The sequence below is a fragment of the Perissodus microlepis genome, chromosome 5 (assembly GCF_051167445.1).
Source record: "Perissodus microlepis isolate ML-2025 ecotype Zambia chromosome 5, ASM5116744v1, whole genome shotgun sequence".
NCBI classification, from domain to species: domain Eukaryota; kingdom Metazoa; phylum Chordata; class Actinopteri; order Cichliformes; family Cichlidae; genus Perissodus; species Perissodus microlepis.
In genome coordinates this window covers 22,632,876-22,645,109 of record NC_140465.1, presented here as the reverse complement: position 1 = coordinate 22,645,109, position 12,234 = coordinate 22,632,876, and the positions used below count along the sequence as shown (strand labels likewise).

General features: G+C 38.5%; 1 protein-coding gene across 1 annotated transcript in view; it reads left to right on the top strand.

Moving 5' to 3' along the window:
- Positions 1 to 12,234, top strand: part of LOC146387323 (guanine nucleotide-binding protein G(i) subunit alpha-2) — a 48,845-nt gene that overhangs the window by 30,226 nt on the left and 6,385 nt on the right. The window contains exons 4-5 of the mRNA XM_084928851.1: positions 4,882 to 5,023; positions 10,405 to 10,565. Of these exons, the coding sequence (XP_084784977.1) occupies positions 4,882 to 5,023; positions 10,405 to 10,565 (303 nt within the window). The remainder of the gene's footprint in view (positions 1 to 4,881; positions 5,024 to 10,404; positions 10,566 to 12,234) is intronic.

Below are 12,234 nucleotides of genomic sequence, written 5' to 3'. Positions count from 1 at the left end.
AACTGCTAAATGAGAGGCTGGCACATTTCAGTGGGCTGAAGAGCACACGGTGGCTTCCAAGCCGGCTGAGATGTCTAAAGGCTGTGGAAAAAAATTACACTCCCACTGTTGTTCATATGGAGAACATGGCAGAAGGAAGTGATGTCAAAGCCGAGGATGCAGCCAAGGCTAAGGGGGTGGTGCAGGAGATGAAGACTGAGAAATTTGTTCGCTTCCTGCATTTCATGTTGGACTACAGTACCATCTTATCCAAGTGCTCTACTGATTTTCAGCATGATAACCTAAACATCACACGAACAAATCAGTTAGTTGAGAGCACAGCATCACGCTTACTCAGCCTAAAAACAAAACCAGGAGAATATCAGAAAACCTTGGACACAAAGTTCACAGCGAACCAGGATGGTAGCATTTGCTACTGTGGAACTCAGCTAACAAAAAGTCAGCGACCTGCTAGAAGAGGTGAGGGAACAGACAAAGACACCTTTGGTGCAGAGATCCAGAAGATTATTGACAACACAGTCAAGTACATGGACAACAGATTTAAAAATCTCCATGAAAAGCCTCTCTCTTGTTTCAAGGTTTTTGACCCTTCCACTCTTCCCTACCCCAGAGAAGAACTAGCAAATTATGGGGATGAAGAGGTGGATTATCTTGTCACACATTTTGCCTGTTTGCTAGATGCAGAAGAGAAAGAGAAAATTCCACAAGAATGGATGGATCTAAAAGTGTGGCTTGCAGAACGCCGGGGTCGCAAAGTAGATTGCTTGTACAGAGATCTCCTCTCTGAGAATCCAGAACATCTCTCTCATATCTTGTTGCTGGTGAAATTAATGCTGACACTTAGTCCATCGACAGCCATCTGTGAGAGAGGATTTTCTTGCATGAACCGAGTGAAGACAACACATCGTACCTGTCTACACCCTGAAACACTGAATGACTGCATGCAACTCTCCATTAATGGGGAAACAGTTGAATCTTTTTGCCCTGAAAAGTCGATTCGTTTCTGGATGTTTTCTGGAAAAGGTTCAAGACACCTGGATCATAAAACCCCGACAAGAACAAAGAGCAGTGAAATGGAGGGCAATGCACAGGAAGAGAAAGCTGATGAAGGAGATGCTATGCCCTCAACGTCGAGTGGCATTTTCTCATCCGAGACTTCAGTGGAAATTTCAGATTCAGGATCTGACACAGACTAATTCATGTTCTACACAGTTCTAACAAGTTCACAGAAAATTCTGTTTAATTAGAACCAGATATTTGAGTTGATTGTAATGTTTACACAGTTGTTGTAATTTGTGTTTTAACAATTTTTTGATTGATGTTTTGTTTCCTTTACAATATTATACAATAAAAATAATCTTTTTTTATTCGGGCTACTCAAATTTATTTCGGGCTACCAAAAACTAAAGAGTGCCTGCCCGAAGGGCTACCAGGGATTTTAAAATTTTGCGAGTCCTGAGCTCTAATGCTATATGCCCATTACTCATTTTTTCTATGATCTGTTGGTCAAATAGTTGTTTCCTTGTTTAACAAAAGCAACCAAAGTAGTTCTTATGTCGGTGTGTGGAAGTAAATGTTGCCCTTTAAGATAGTGCATTTAGATTTTTACCCCTCAGCTGTGAAAGGATGTACATATGTATAATGTGGTATATTGCCATCACCATGCCAGACAGGTGGGGGACATGGACACCCAAGTTTGTGAACGTGATGACTCGAGAACGGAGTGACAAAGCGACATTTGAATTGATGCCATAGGTGTATCTACTCAAGGTCTCAGAAGAGTTCGAATCTCATAGACCTCAACCTCAAGCATAGAAGTCTGAGGTCAATTGATCTGAAAATCTTGTGAATACGATAGTTTGAGAATAAGGTGACGTGGGATTTTTAAATTCATACGATAGGTGCCTCTACTAGGAGGCTGAGGGGTACCATTGGCCACTGCCAGTATTTGTAAATGTCTTTTAAAAACCTCACAAATTAAGAAATTTCTTTATAATCACAATAAACTTTAATTATATTGTGTCACTGAGCCTAATAACCACAGTCATATTATAAGTGGTCACACGATGCCGGTTAACACCCCAGGAAGTCAACCCAGATTTTCTGACTTTAGCAATGAGTGTGTTTACATAAGAGGGGCAGTGCTGACAGCAAATGACCCATTTCCAAAAATGGACAGGTCTAGAGCTGCATATTTAAAGAAGAACAAGAGATAATCCTAAATAAATATAATAAATTTAAACTATAATACAAGCTAAAAGCAACACATTTGTTTTAGCTAGAGACTGCAAGAAAATCTGGCAGTTTGAATGTGTAAACTGATATTGCTATCACTGCTTAATTCTTCAGTTACAAAAGTGTGCAGAAGAATACATATAATCGATTTCTGACAGTCTGTTTAATTCTAAGATGCTCATAAGGAAAATCCAAGACATTTAGAGAGGTAAGTTATTGGCTTTATTAAAATGTCAGTGCATGAGGATGCCATGTTCTAAGGTTAATAGGCACAACTTTATCCATCATGTTGATATAATATTTCCAACTTACAGTGGGGTGTGCTGCATAGGTTGTTGTAATGGTATGCCTCAATAAGTATTGACTGACTGCCGTAAGGGGAAACCCTGTTAACTTCCTGTCACAGTTCACTGTTCTTATTTTATGTGTTTCGGTCAAAGAACTTGAACAGTTAAAACATTTCAGTTTTAGATACGATACAGTGGAATTATTTCAAGTTGGTTCCCAGGTGATGTTGTGGTCACAAGTGTTTAGAATTTTTTTGTACATGTGAGAACATATAGGGTTATTGGAAAGCGTTACTTAACACATAGACTTGGCTTCTGAGACCAATAGGAGTCTATGGGAAAATGTCCCTCTGTCTTGACCTCTGCAAACACTTTCCTGATAGGTTTCTGGGCTCAGTCTCTCAGTCTTGAGTCATACTGAATAAAAAAAGCCTTTTGTAAATCTTGGGAGTCCTGTGTTTCAGAATGGAGGTCCAGTGAGCAAGTAATTTTAAAGCTAGACCCCTCCATGTCATATAGCTATTTTGAAATCAAAATGATGATGGTAAAAACACTCATTTTGAGGCTTCAAAGCTAGGTCCATCTTTTATGCTGTCTATAAAACAAAGGCTTTTCATTTCTTTCTTTTCTTTCTTTCTTTTTGTAAAGCTTGTGCACCAATCAGGATACACAATGACACAGATACTCACACACTAATGGATAAACACAGAGGACACTAAATGCCTTAATTATTCACATTCCTCTGGGCTAACCAGGCATTGAATCCATTTTTTATGAGTTTGGACCAAGAACAGTCTGTTGCTTTTGAAGCTAATTTATAAACTTGTACAGAGGTATCGATTTATCAGCATGAAGACAGAAGCAATCATGACTCTGACCTTTTATTTAATGTCATACATGACATTAAATAATGTCATGTATGACATTGTGTGGTGTAAACATGTCTTACAGTAAGAAAAGTTAGCTAATTCAACGTTCTTAGAACAGCTCAAAAAGAAAGCAGCTGTTTTCTAAATTATTACTGTTCATTAACATTAACATCGGTAGGCTGTTAAAAGCAGGGGGCAGACCCACTTTAGAATTACTGTGGGGCTGTCTCACTTCGCTCTCTCTGCACTTTGTTCTGCAGCCTGATGAAATCTGGGTGATTGCACCTCATGATGGGCTGCACACTTGTGCATGCACAAACACTTAGTTCCGTCGCAGTCAGGGTAATAATACTGCAAGAGGTAAAGTTAGGATACTGCATCAGCTGAATGCTGCAGTGTTGAGGCAGTCCCACTGTGTGTTAACCCCGTTTGCTACACATCATCCTACACAGCATGCTGACATGATAAATGTTATACTGAGTATTCAGTATGCTTTTTATAGACTAGATAGCAACACAGACAAAAATAAATGAGCTTTTAGCTTCAAAAATATTTTGTGTTTAAACCCAGCCAAAACTCTTAATGTAATCATTAATGTGTAACAATGATTGTAAAGAAAATGATTTAAACTGTACAGTACAAAGACATTAATGATGTTAATCATTAACTAGCCAGTAACAGAATTTGAGCTAGTCTGATTTTCTGTGTGAAAGAAGTTGTTTAGTTTAGCTGTTTTACTTAAATCTGAGCCTGGCAGCTAACTATGTAACAGCATCTTGGGAATATGTCTTCTTAAAAATAATTCAGTAATAATCAACATGTATGTTTCTTTAGGAGAATTTCAGACCACTTTACATTGATTTATTAAAAGAAATAAGGTCAAACAGGTGACAAATAGGTAATAAAGGCAGTAGGTAATAAATAGGTTATAAATAGGTCAGATTCTGTGCTATTCCTTACTCTGTGTTGCCACCCACATCCATCCATGTCATCTGTACCACTGATCTCCACCATGACTTTTTGGGATACCTGCTGACAGTAAGAATTCACAAGTTGCTTCATTTTATATACTTTAAGCTGTTTTTTTTTCTTTATTTTTATAGCAAGGATGCTGGAGAACGCTCCAAATGGGCTTGTAGTGCACATAGTGAAGCATAAGAAGTAGTTTTTGAAGACTTCATTAAAACAATAATTGATTCCCCCTCATGTACATCGAACCAAGTGTTGCTAATCTGTCATCCTGTTCTTATCGGCCATGAACTAATTCCATCCTGATGTTTGTCTGCTGTTAATTGAATTTCACATTCTGTGCAAAAAGCAAAAATGTGTCATTATTTACACTTGAAGTGCACCAGAAGAGTTTTTTAATTGACAGGGTAAACAGTAGAAATGATTTCAGCAAGCATAATTGCATCACATATTTGAGAATACTGTGGGCAATGTTTTAATGTGCACTTAAATAAAACTTGAATGTCTCTTGATATTCTCAGGATCATCCATGAAGATGGCTACTCAGAAGATGAGTGTAAGCAGTACAGAGCAGTGGTTTATAGTAATACCATCCAATCTATAATGGCCATTGTTAAAGCCATGGCCAGTCTGAAGATAGACTACAGCAATCCTACCAGAGTGGTAAGATGCACAAACACTCCCAAACACAATGTATTTTCTAAGGCATGGCGTTTGTGTACAAAATAATCACTCTAAATGCTTTTTTACTTGATCTTTACAAAATGCTTTATCTGTTGGTAAGCATGGGATGTGTAAGACCAATAAAGACTCAGGAGCAAGATCCAGACCAAAGGCTAAAAACCATTGTTATGTGAGAATGCTGAATTTAATTTGGCCTTACTAACCATTGACTTACCAGGATGTCGCTTGGGGCTAAACAAAACAAAGCCTGCTTTATCAACAGCATCTTGCAACTGTGTATCTGGCACAGTACTTAAGAGTTACATTGTGCTTTCCCAGAATTGAAATCACAAGTTTTCCATTGTTTCCAGTCACTGTGCCCTATTTACTTGGTCCTTTTTCGCAATATAAAGAGGCTAAATAACCCAGTTGCTTACATACATACATATACACGTATGTGTCATTACTAAGACATGTATAACACGGTAAAATAGGATTATTTAAAGGCTACCATGACTCTTTCTTACATGTTTCCTCTTCTTGGCAGTTCTTGTTCAGTCAGTACCACTGTCGGGCTGTGCCAGTGTTTTAAACAAACATGGTATCATGTGATTTCCAACATGCAACTGTTCACAGCAGCCTTTTTTATCAGCAGTAAGATTTATGTAGGTGTTACACAGAACTGGAGCACAGTATAATCCTTTCCTGATATGTCTTTGCAACCTGCAGGGAAATAGCACTTGTCTTACTGACTCCATCTGGTCCATCTTTGATCTGCTGTCTCCTTAAAGTTGTAGTAGACAGAGAGGAGTCTGAAAGTATACCTGCTGCAGGAGCAACAGCAGCCACTGAGAGCTCTGGTGCAGATTGGATTAATTCAGTGCTGCTAGCAGGGCACGTTTGAACAGCACTGCTGAGGCTGGTTTCTGCAGCCTCAGCAGCAACACAAACGGATTTCTTATTTTGAAGAATACCCAACTGTAAAAGGAAGATCTTGTTGCTAACCCGTTTGTCTGGAGGTGTTTTGTAACAATTGTTACCCATCATTTATGTTTGCTTTGCATGTTAGTGTTTGCTAAACCTAATCACTCCCAAACTAATGGTTTTATAACTGGCTAGCTAATGAAGACAGGCTTGACAGCCTTTAAATTACTCCACATATTAAAGATGATTGATTATGCATTTATTTATTTTCTGTCATATATTATCGAGTTACAGTAGCGCATGCTTGTGACAGCCCTAGATCTTGTGTTTATGTTCTTTGGCAGGCCTGCCTTTTACGTGCTCTATTTCAGATCCTAATCAGGAAATGGCTTGGGAATGCTTGGGAATCTATAGAAACCAGTTTCCTCCCTGGCTGTCTCTTCTTCTGGAAGGCTCTTGCCTTTCAGGTCGCTAACTCGATTTTCATTTGATTTCGCTTGGGTGTGCTGCAGTAATACCTAGTTTAAGCCATATTTGGTTTTAGGTAAGCACCTGCTTATCAGTTCTCCTTGAACCGCCTTTGTGTTGACTTGTTATTAAAAAAATATTTACCCAGGAAAAATTGTTTCTCTGAGGATCTCCATTTCTTGGTATGTTCTAAATGATCTGGACATAACACGTTCATATTAAATGTGGTCAAAATTTCAAACAGTGAGGCAAACGCTTACATCGTTAAAGCTGTTTATTATGTATAAGTGTAAAAAAAAAGTGATGAAATGAAAACAGTTGTTTTTAGTGCTAAAATCCACAGAATTATCAAGTAAATCTGTCTCTATATTCAGCTTTATTGAGCTTTACAAGTTCTAGGTCTTTGTTAAGTCATCCAATCCACTACTTCACAGTTCATCATCATTCTCATTTTAGAACGAGGCAGAGTGAAATATTTGAGAGGCAGCCATAGACGATTTTCGACGTGCAAGTCATGGATCTAAAAATAATTTAATTAGCCAAAGCTACACCTGATAAAATCTGCCAGCAAGAGTTGTCATCTGAGCAGAAAAAATTAACAGTTGCTTTCTGGGGGGAAAAAAATGTACCTCTGTTTAAAAGTAAGGATTCGCAAAGAATGCCACATTTAAGCTAAGTACTGTGTCGCCATACAAGAATTTCAAAGGCTGACGCGTAAAAGATATTTAATGATTTCTCTGATGTGCGGATGTGGATGTGGATGTGTAGTTCATCCAACAGCAAATTTAATATCTATGGGATTTTGGACAGAGATGTGATGTGATTGTGAGGGCGAGATGTGCATTTGGATTCAGTTCATTCAGATGTTTAATTAGGTGATTAAAGAGCTTCATTATTATGACTGCATAATTCGAGCATATCAGAAATACTTGATGAACACACTAAATAATTAGGTGCAGCTCATACAAACACACACTAAGTTAAACACAACAGGGCATTCGCGAAACTTTTATACTGAAACCTGCAGACAGAAGACAGGAGATGCTGAGATGCAGTCTCCTGCACCCTGTGAACACTTATCAACTTTCAAACAAGCTGCCGGTGAGGTCTGACAGTGGCCGTGTGTGTATCCTGTAAGTGAAGCTGTAATAGAAGGATTAAGGACTCTGCTGTGGTGACGTTTTTTTTCTCACCCATAGATCTGTCAAATGGCTGGGTGTACGTGATGCTACTCTCGCACTCCCACACATAGCAATTAGTGTGCTAGCCTGCCCATACTTGCGCAGCAGCCCTGTAGAAATTGACACACGCTTATGGCTTTCATACTATTCTTTAATTATGCCCCATATTGGATTTCACTTGAGCTGATCGTAGCAGATGATCTGCATGTGATAAGGATCATTAACAGAGACATTATGCTGCTGTATAGAAGTAAACATGAAACTCAAGTCAGTGTTTGCAGTTTCATGGTGATTCATTGCAGCTGCAAGTGCAGTCGGAGCCTGCAAATTTGTAAGTGAATAACAAAGAGGAGAAGGATAAGGCGAGTGTGTGTGAGTTTAATATTCTGCAGTCTGCAACTTGTAGCTGTGTTAAAAAGAGCAGAAAGAGTTTTAATAAATGTGTCACATTCCCAGAGAGCCATCGTAAACATCAATTTCATTGGCAGCATGTGAGCGCATCAGTCATAGTCACTATAACGCACCACTAAATAAACACATTTTAAAAGAACAGTAATGCTATTGGTCCAGTCAAGACATTGACTGGACCAATAATAAAGGACATACACAAATTCAGTAAGCTGGCCATTTAACCAACGTAAACATCACCATCTAATAGGCACAGACATACATTCACCGGCTGCTTTGTTAGTACTGGACTCCCTTCTGCCTTCAAATTCGCCTTAATTCTTCACTGCATAGATTTAACAAGGTGGTGAAAACATAACTCTGAGATTTTGGTTATTATTGATGCAATAGCATCCTAGAATTCCTGCAGATTTTAGGCTGCAGATCCATGATGTAAATCTCCCATTCCACAACATCCCAGAGGTGCTCTATTGAACTGATATCTGGTGACTGTGGAGGCCATTTGAACACAGTGAACTCATTGTCAGTTTCAAGAAACTAGGTGTGTTGGAAGCATCCATCAGAAGATGGGCACACTATGTTCGTAAATTTGTGGACAGGGTCAGGAACAGTATTCAGAAATGATGCTCAGTCGCTACTAAATAGCCCAAACAATTAAAATAAATAAATAAATAACCTTCACGCAATTACACCGCCACTGCAGGACGAATCCAGGCTTTTGTGGTGTTTTCTGTTGTCCAATTTTTGTGAACCGTGTGAATTTTAACCTCAGCTTCCTGTTCTTAGCTGACAGGAGGTAGTACCTGGTGTGGTCTTCTGCTGCTCTATCCCATATACTTACAGGTTCAACGTGTTGTGCATTCAGAGATGGTCTTCTGCGTAACTTGGTTGTAGCAAGAGATTCGTTGAAATACTGCTGTCTTCTTGTCAACTTGAAGCAGTCTGGTTATTCTCCTCTGACCTCTGACTTCAACAAGGCATTTGAACTGCTGCTCACTGGATATTTTCTCTTTTTCAGAACATTATCTGTAAACACTAGAGATGGTTGTGTGGGAAAATCCCAGTAGATGCGCATTTTCTGAAATACTGAGACCAGCCCTTGCAGCATCTTACTTAAATCATCTTTCGTCCTCATTCTGATTGTCGGTTTGAATCCCAGAGCATTGTCTTGATTATGTTGGCATGTCTAAATCTAAACTGGGTTTTTGGCATGTGGCTGATTAGACATTTTTGTTAAGGAGCTGTTGAATACGTGTACCTAATAAAGTGACCATGATTGTATACTGACTGGATGACAATGGCAGGTAGAGATAGTAATAGATTTCTACTCAGTCCAGTTTGTTTCCATTCACAGTTACGAAATGTTTCATTATGACTCATTTGTGTATTTTGATGATGCCATACATATTCAGAACTCTAGAAAATCCTGACTGCAGTTGCATTAAGTTAGTTACACATACAAATGTGCAGAGAAAACCAAGGTTTATTTATTACTCTTAGAATTTCTATCCTTGAGAATAAAGGTCAGAGAGAAAAATAATTAGCATTGTGCCAACAGGAAGACTGTGAACTAAGAGAAACAAGCAAGGTGGCAAACAGCAGGAAATCAAACCACAGTCTGTTGAAGCAGCCCTGCATGCTGTTACTTTGAGTCATACAGACCTATCTCATATATCTTACTTGTGGTCAGCCCAAATTGGCTGCCACATTGCTTTATCACATGTTGTAATGATATTATAATCACTTTACGAAACTATTTCCTCTCTTTGTGCCAGTTCTATAGAGACATCGCTCACATTGGTCCATACTGTTGTATTATATTATCAATAAGTATTTAAATCAAAATCTGATTGTAGCTGCCTGTTGAAACTTCTCTAACATGTTACACAGGTTAGCTTGTTTCTAAAATGTATCATATTTCCATAGCTGAAGAATATGTTTTGGTTTCCAGTGGTGCCATTTTGCAGGAATTCAAGAACTATCAGAACATGTTTGTCAGCTAATTGCCATTGTAATTTTTCCTCTTGATTGTACTGGCAGAAGAAATATCCTTTCTACTTCTAAATGCCATTGTTAGATATTTCTTAACCTTATTCCTTAGCTTCAGCTGAAATAAAAAAAAAAAAAAAAGTTACCAGAGAAATACAACTAGGGTTTTTGTCATTTGATCAGTTATATGAAATTTGCTTCAGGAACGACTTCCCTCCCTGCCATTATAGAAGGGGAAGTAACAGCGGTTACTCTTTAATGTCCTGTACATAAGAGCATGTAACTCTTTGTCTTTAAGAACCAACTGGATCTTTGATCATGTTTGATTGTGTCAAGGATAGCAGCTGTCGCCTTGGTTTTAGTTGCAGTGTTCTTAACAACCCACTCCTGTGTCCTTATTGCCCCCTGCAGGACGATGCCCAGCAGCTCTTTGCCCTGGCTGCAGCTGCTGAGGAACAGGGCATTCTCCCTGATGACTTGGCTAACGTGATCAGGCGACTGTGGAGTGACAGCGGCATACAGAGCTGCTTTGCAAGATCGCGAGAATACCAGCTGAATGACTCGGCGGCATAGTGAGTATGAATTTGTGGGTGGATATTTTTCTGCTGTGATCTGTTAATTAAATGCAAATTTACTGATTTTTACTGTGCATAGTCTCAGGTTGCCACCATGAGCATCTTCTCCTGCTCGTACGTCAGTCAGTATGCATTCTGTTTACACCAGACGCTATATTAATCCTCTACAAATGGAAATGTGACTAATTGGGAAATTTATCAGTTGTTTTCATATACAGATGAAGATTTGTTTAAGAACTGAATCACTACATTTGCTATTTCAAAAGGCATAAAGGTCGAGAGAGTTATAGTTAGAGATTTTTTTTATTAATTTTTTGGAAGGGATGTGCAGTCCCTTCAGCCTCAGTCATATGTGAGAGCTTTGAAAAACCTGTTTGTGACTTCTCCTGGGAGTCATAGAGACAGGAAGGATTATTCACTAACTTTCATTTAGTGATTATTTCTCCCTCTCTGGGTGTGATTCTTTAATACTATAACCTGATAAGCAGAGCACCGAATAATTTGTCTTAAGGGGGTGAAAAAATGAGATTTAAAAAAAATTGTGTTTACTTCAAGGAAAATTAGCTTAGAAGTAAACTTTGAGAATTGATAGTTCTTATAACACCCTCAAGTGATCATTTTTTATTGGAACATGCTGATTCATTTTGTGGCAGCGCTATATAAAAGTATGAAATGTTGCTTTATGTGATATTTCCGCAACAACTCTGTCATGTCATTTAAAAAATCTATTGTAATGGCTGCTGTGCTGTGAGACAAAACAAAAATTTTAGTCATTTGTTATAGTTATAGGTTTTGTTAACTCATTAATTATTCTGTAACATTTTAAGGATGTGTGAATGGTTTGATCAGCCCGATTGAAATGGTGGATATATATCTCAGTTTCTCTGTGAAGTGTGGGCTGGCTGGGCAAGTAAAGCTCCCAGTTGGCCTCGGATGATGATGCAATGCTTGTGTAAGCCAAGCAGTGTCAAACATGGTGCTTTCACACTCCCCTACTGACCAGCAGTCTGTCAGATAGCAGAGAAAATGCAAAAAGGACTGAGGGAAAGTGGGAAATATGAGTTGTAAATTTTGACATAAAAAACAAAAACAAAAGAAATTACCTTCTTTCTTGGATAGTCTTTATAATGTTTCCTTTTCCCCACATGCTTTTCATATTGAATACTGCTCTTAAAGGCAACATGTCTTTAAAAAACAGAAAAATATGATGGAGAGTATGACTGTATTTCTTATCATGTGATAATGGGTATAGAGATGGGGTTTGTTCTGCATGCTATGATGTCATTTTACTCCAAAGGCCTATACCAAGCTTAACATTGTAGAGACTGTGTTACGTTGGTATCAGATTTTATTTTTTAACCCAGTTGATGGCATCGTGGGAGACTGAAGGCAAGCAGTAAAATAAAGAGATCTTTAGTATGAACTTTGCAAGGCACTGAGATAGCAGGAGAAAAAAAATACAATAAAATCCATAAAGCAATGCAAGCAAACCAACTGTGAGGAGCTTGCACAAGAAACTGAGGAAAACACTGGAACTAGTGAGAGATGAGGGCAATGACCTGACAAAGACTGGGGGAAAACAAGCAGACTATATCCACATCAGGAGCGATGGATAATAAGACACAGATAAAAAACAAAGGGAGGGAGGCAAAAGGAACAAAACAGG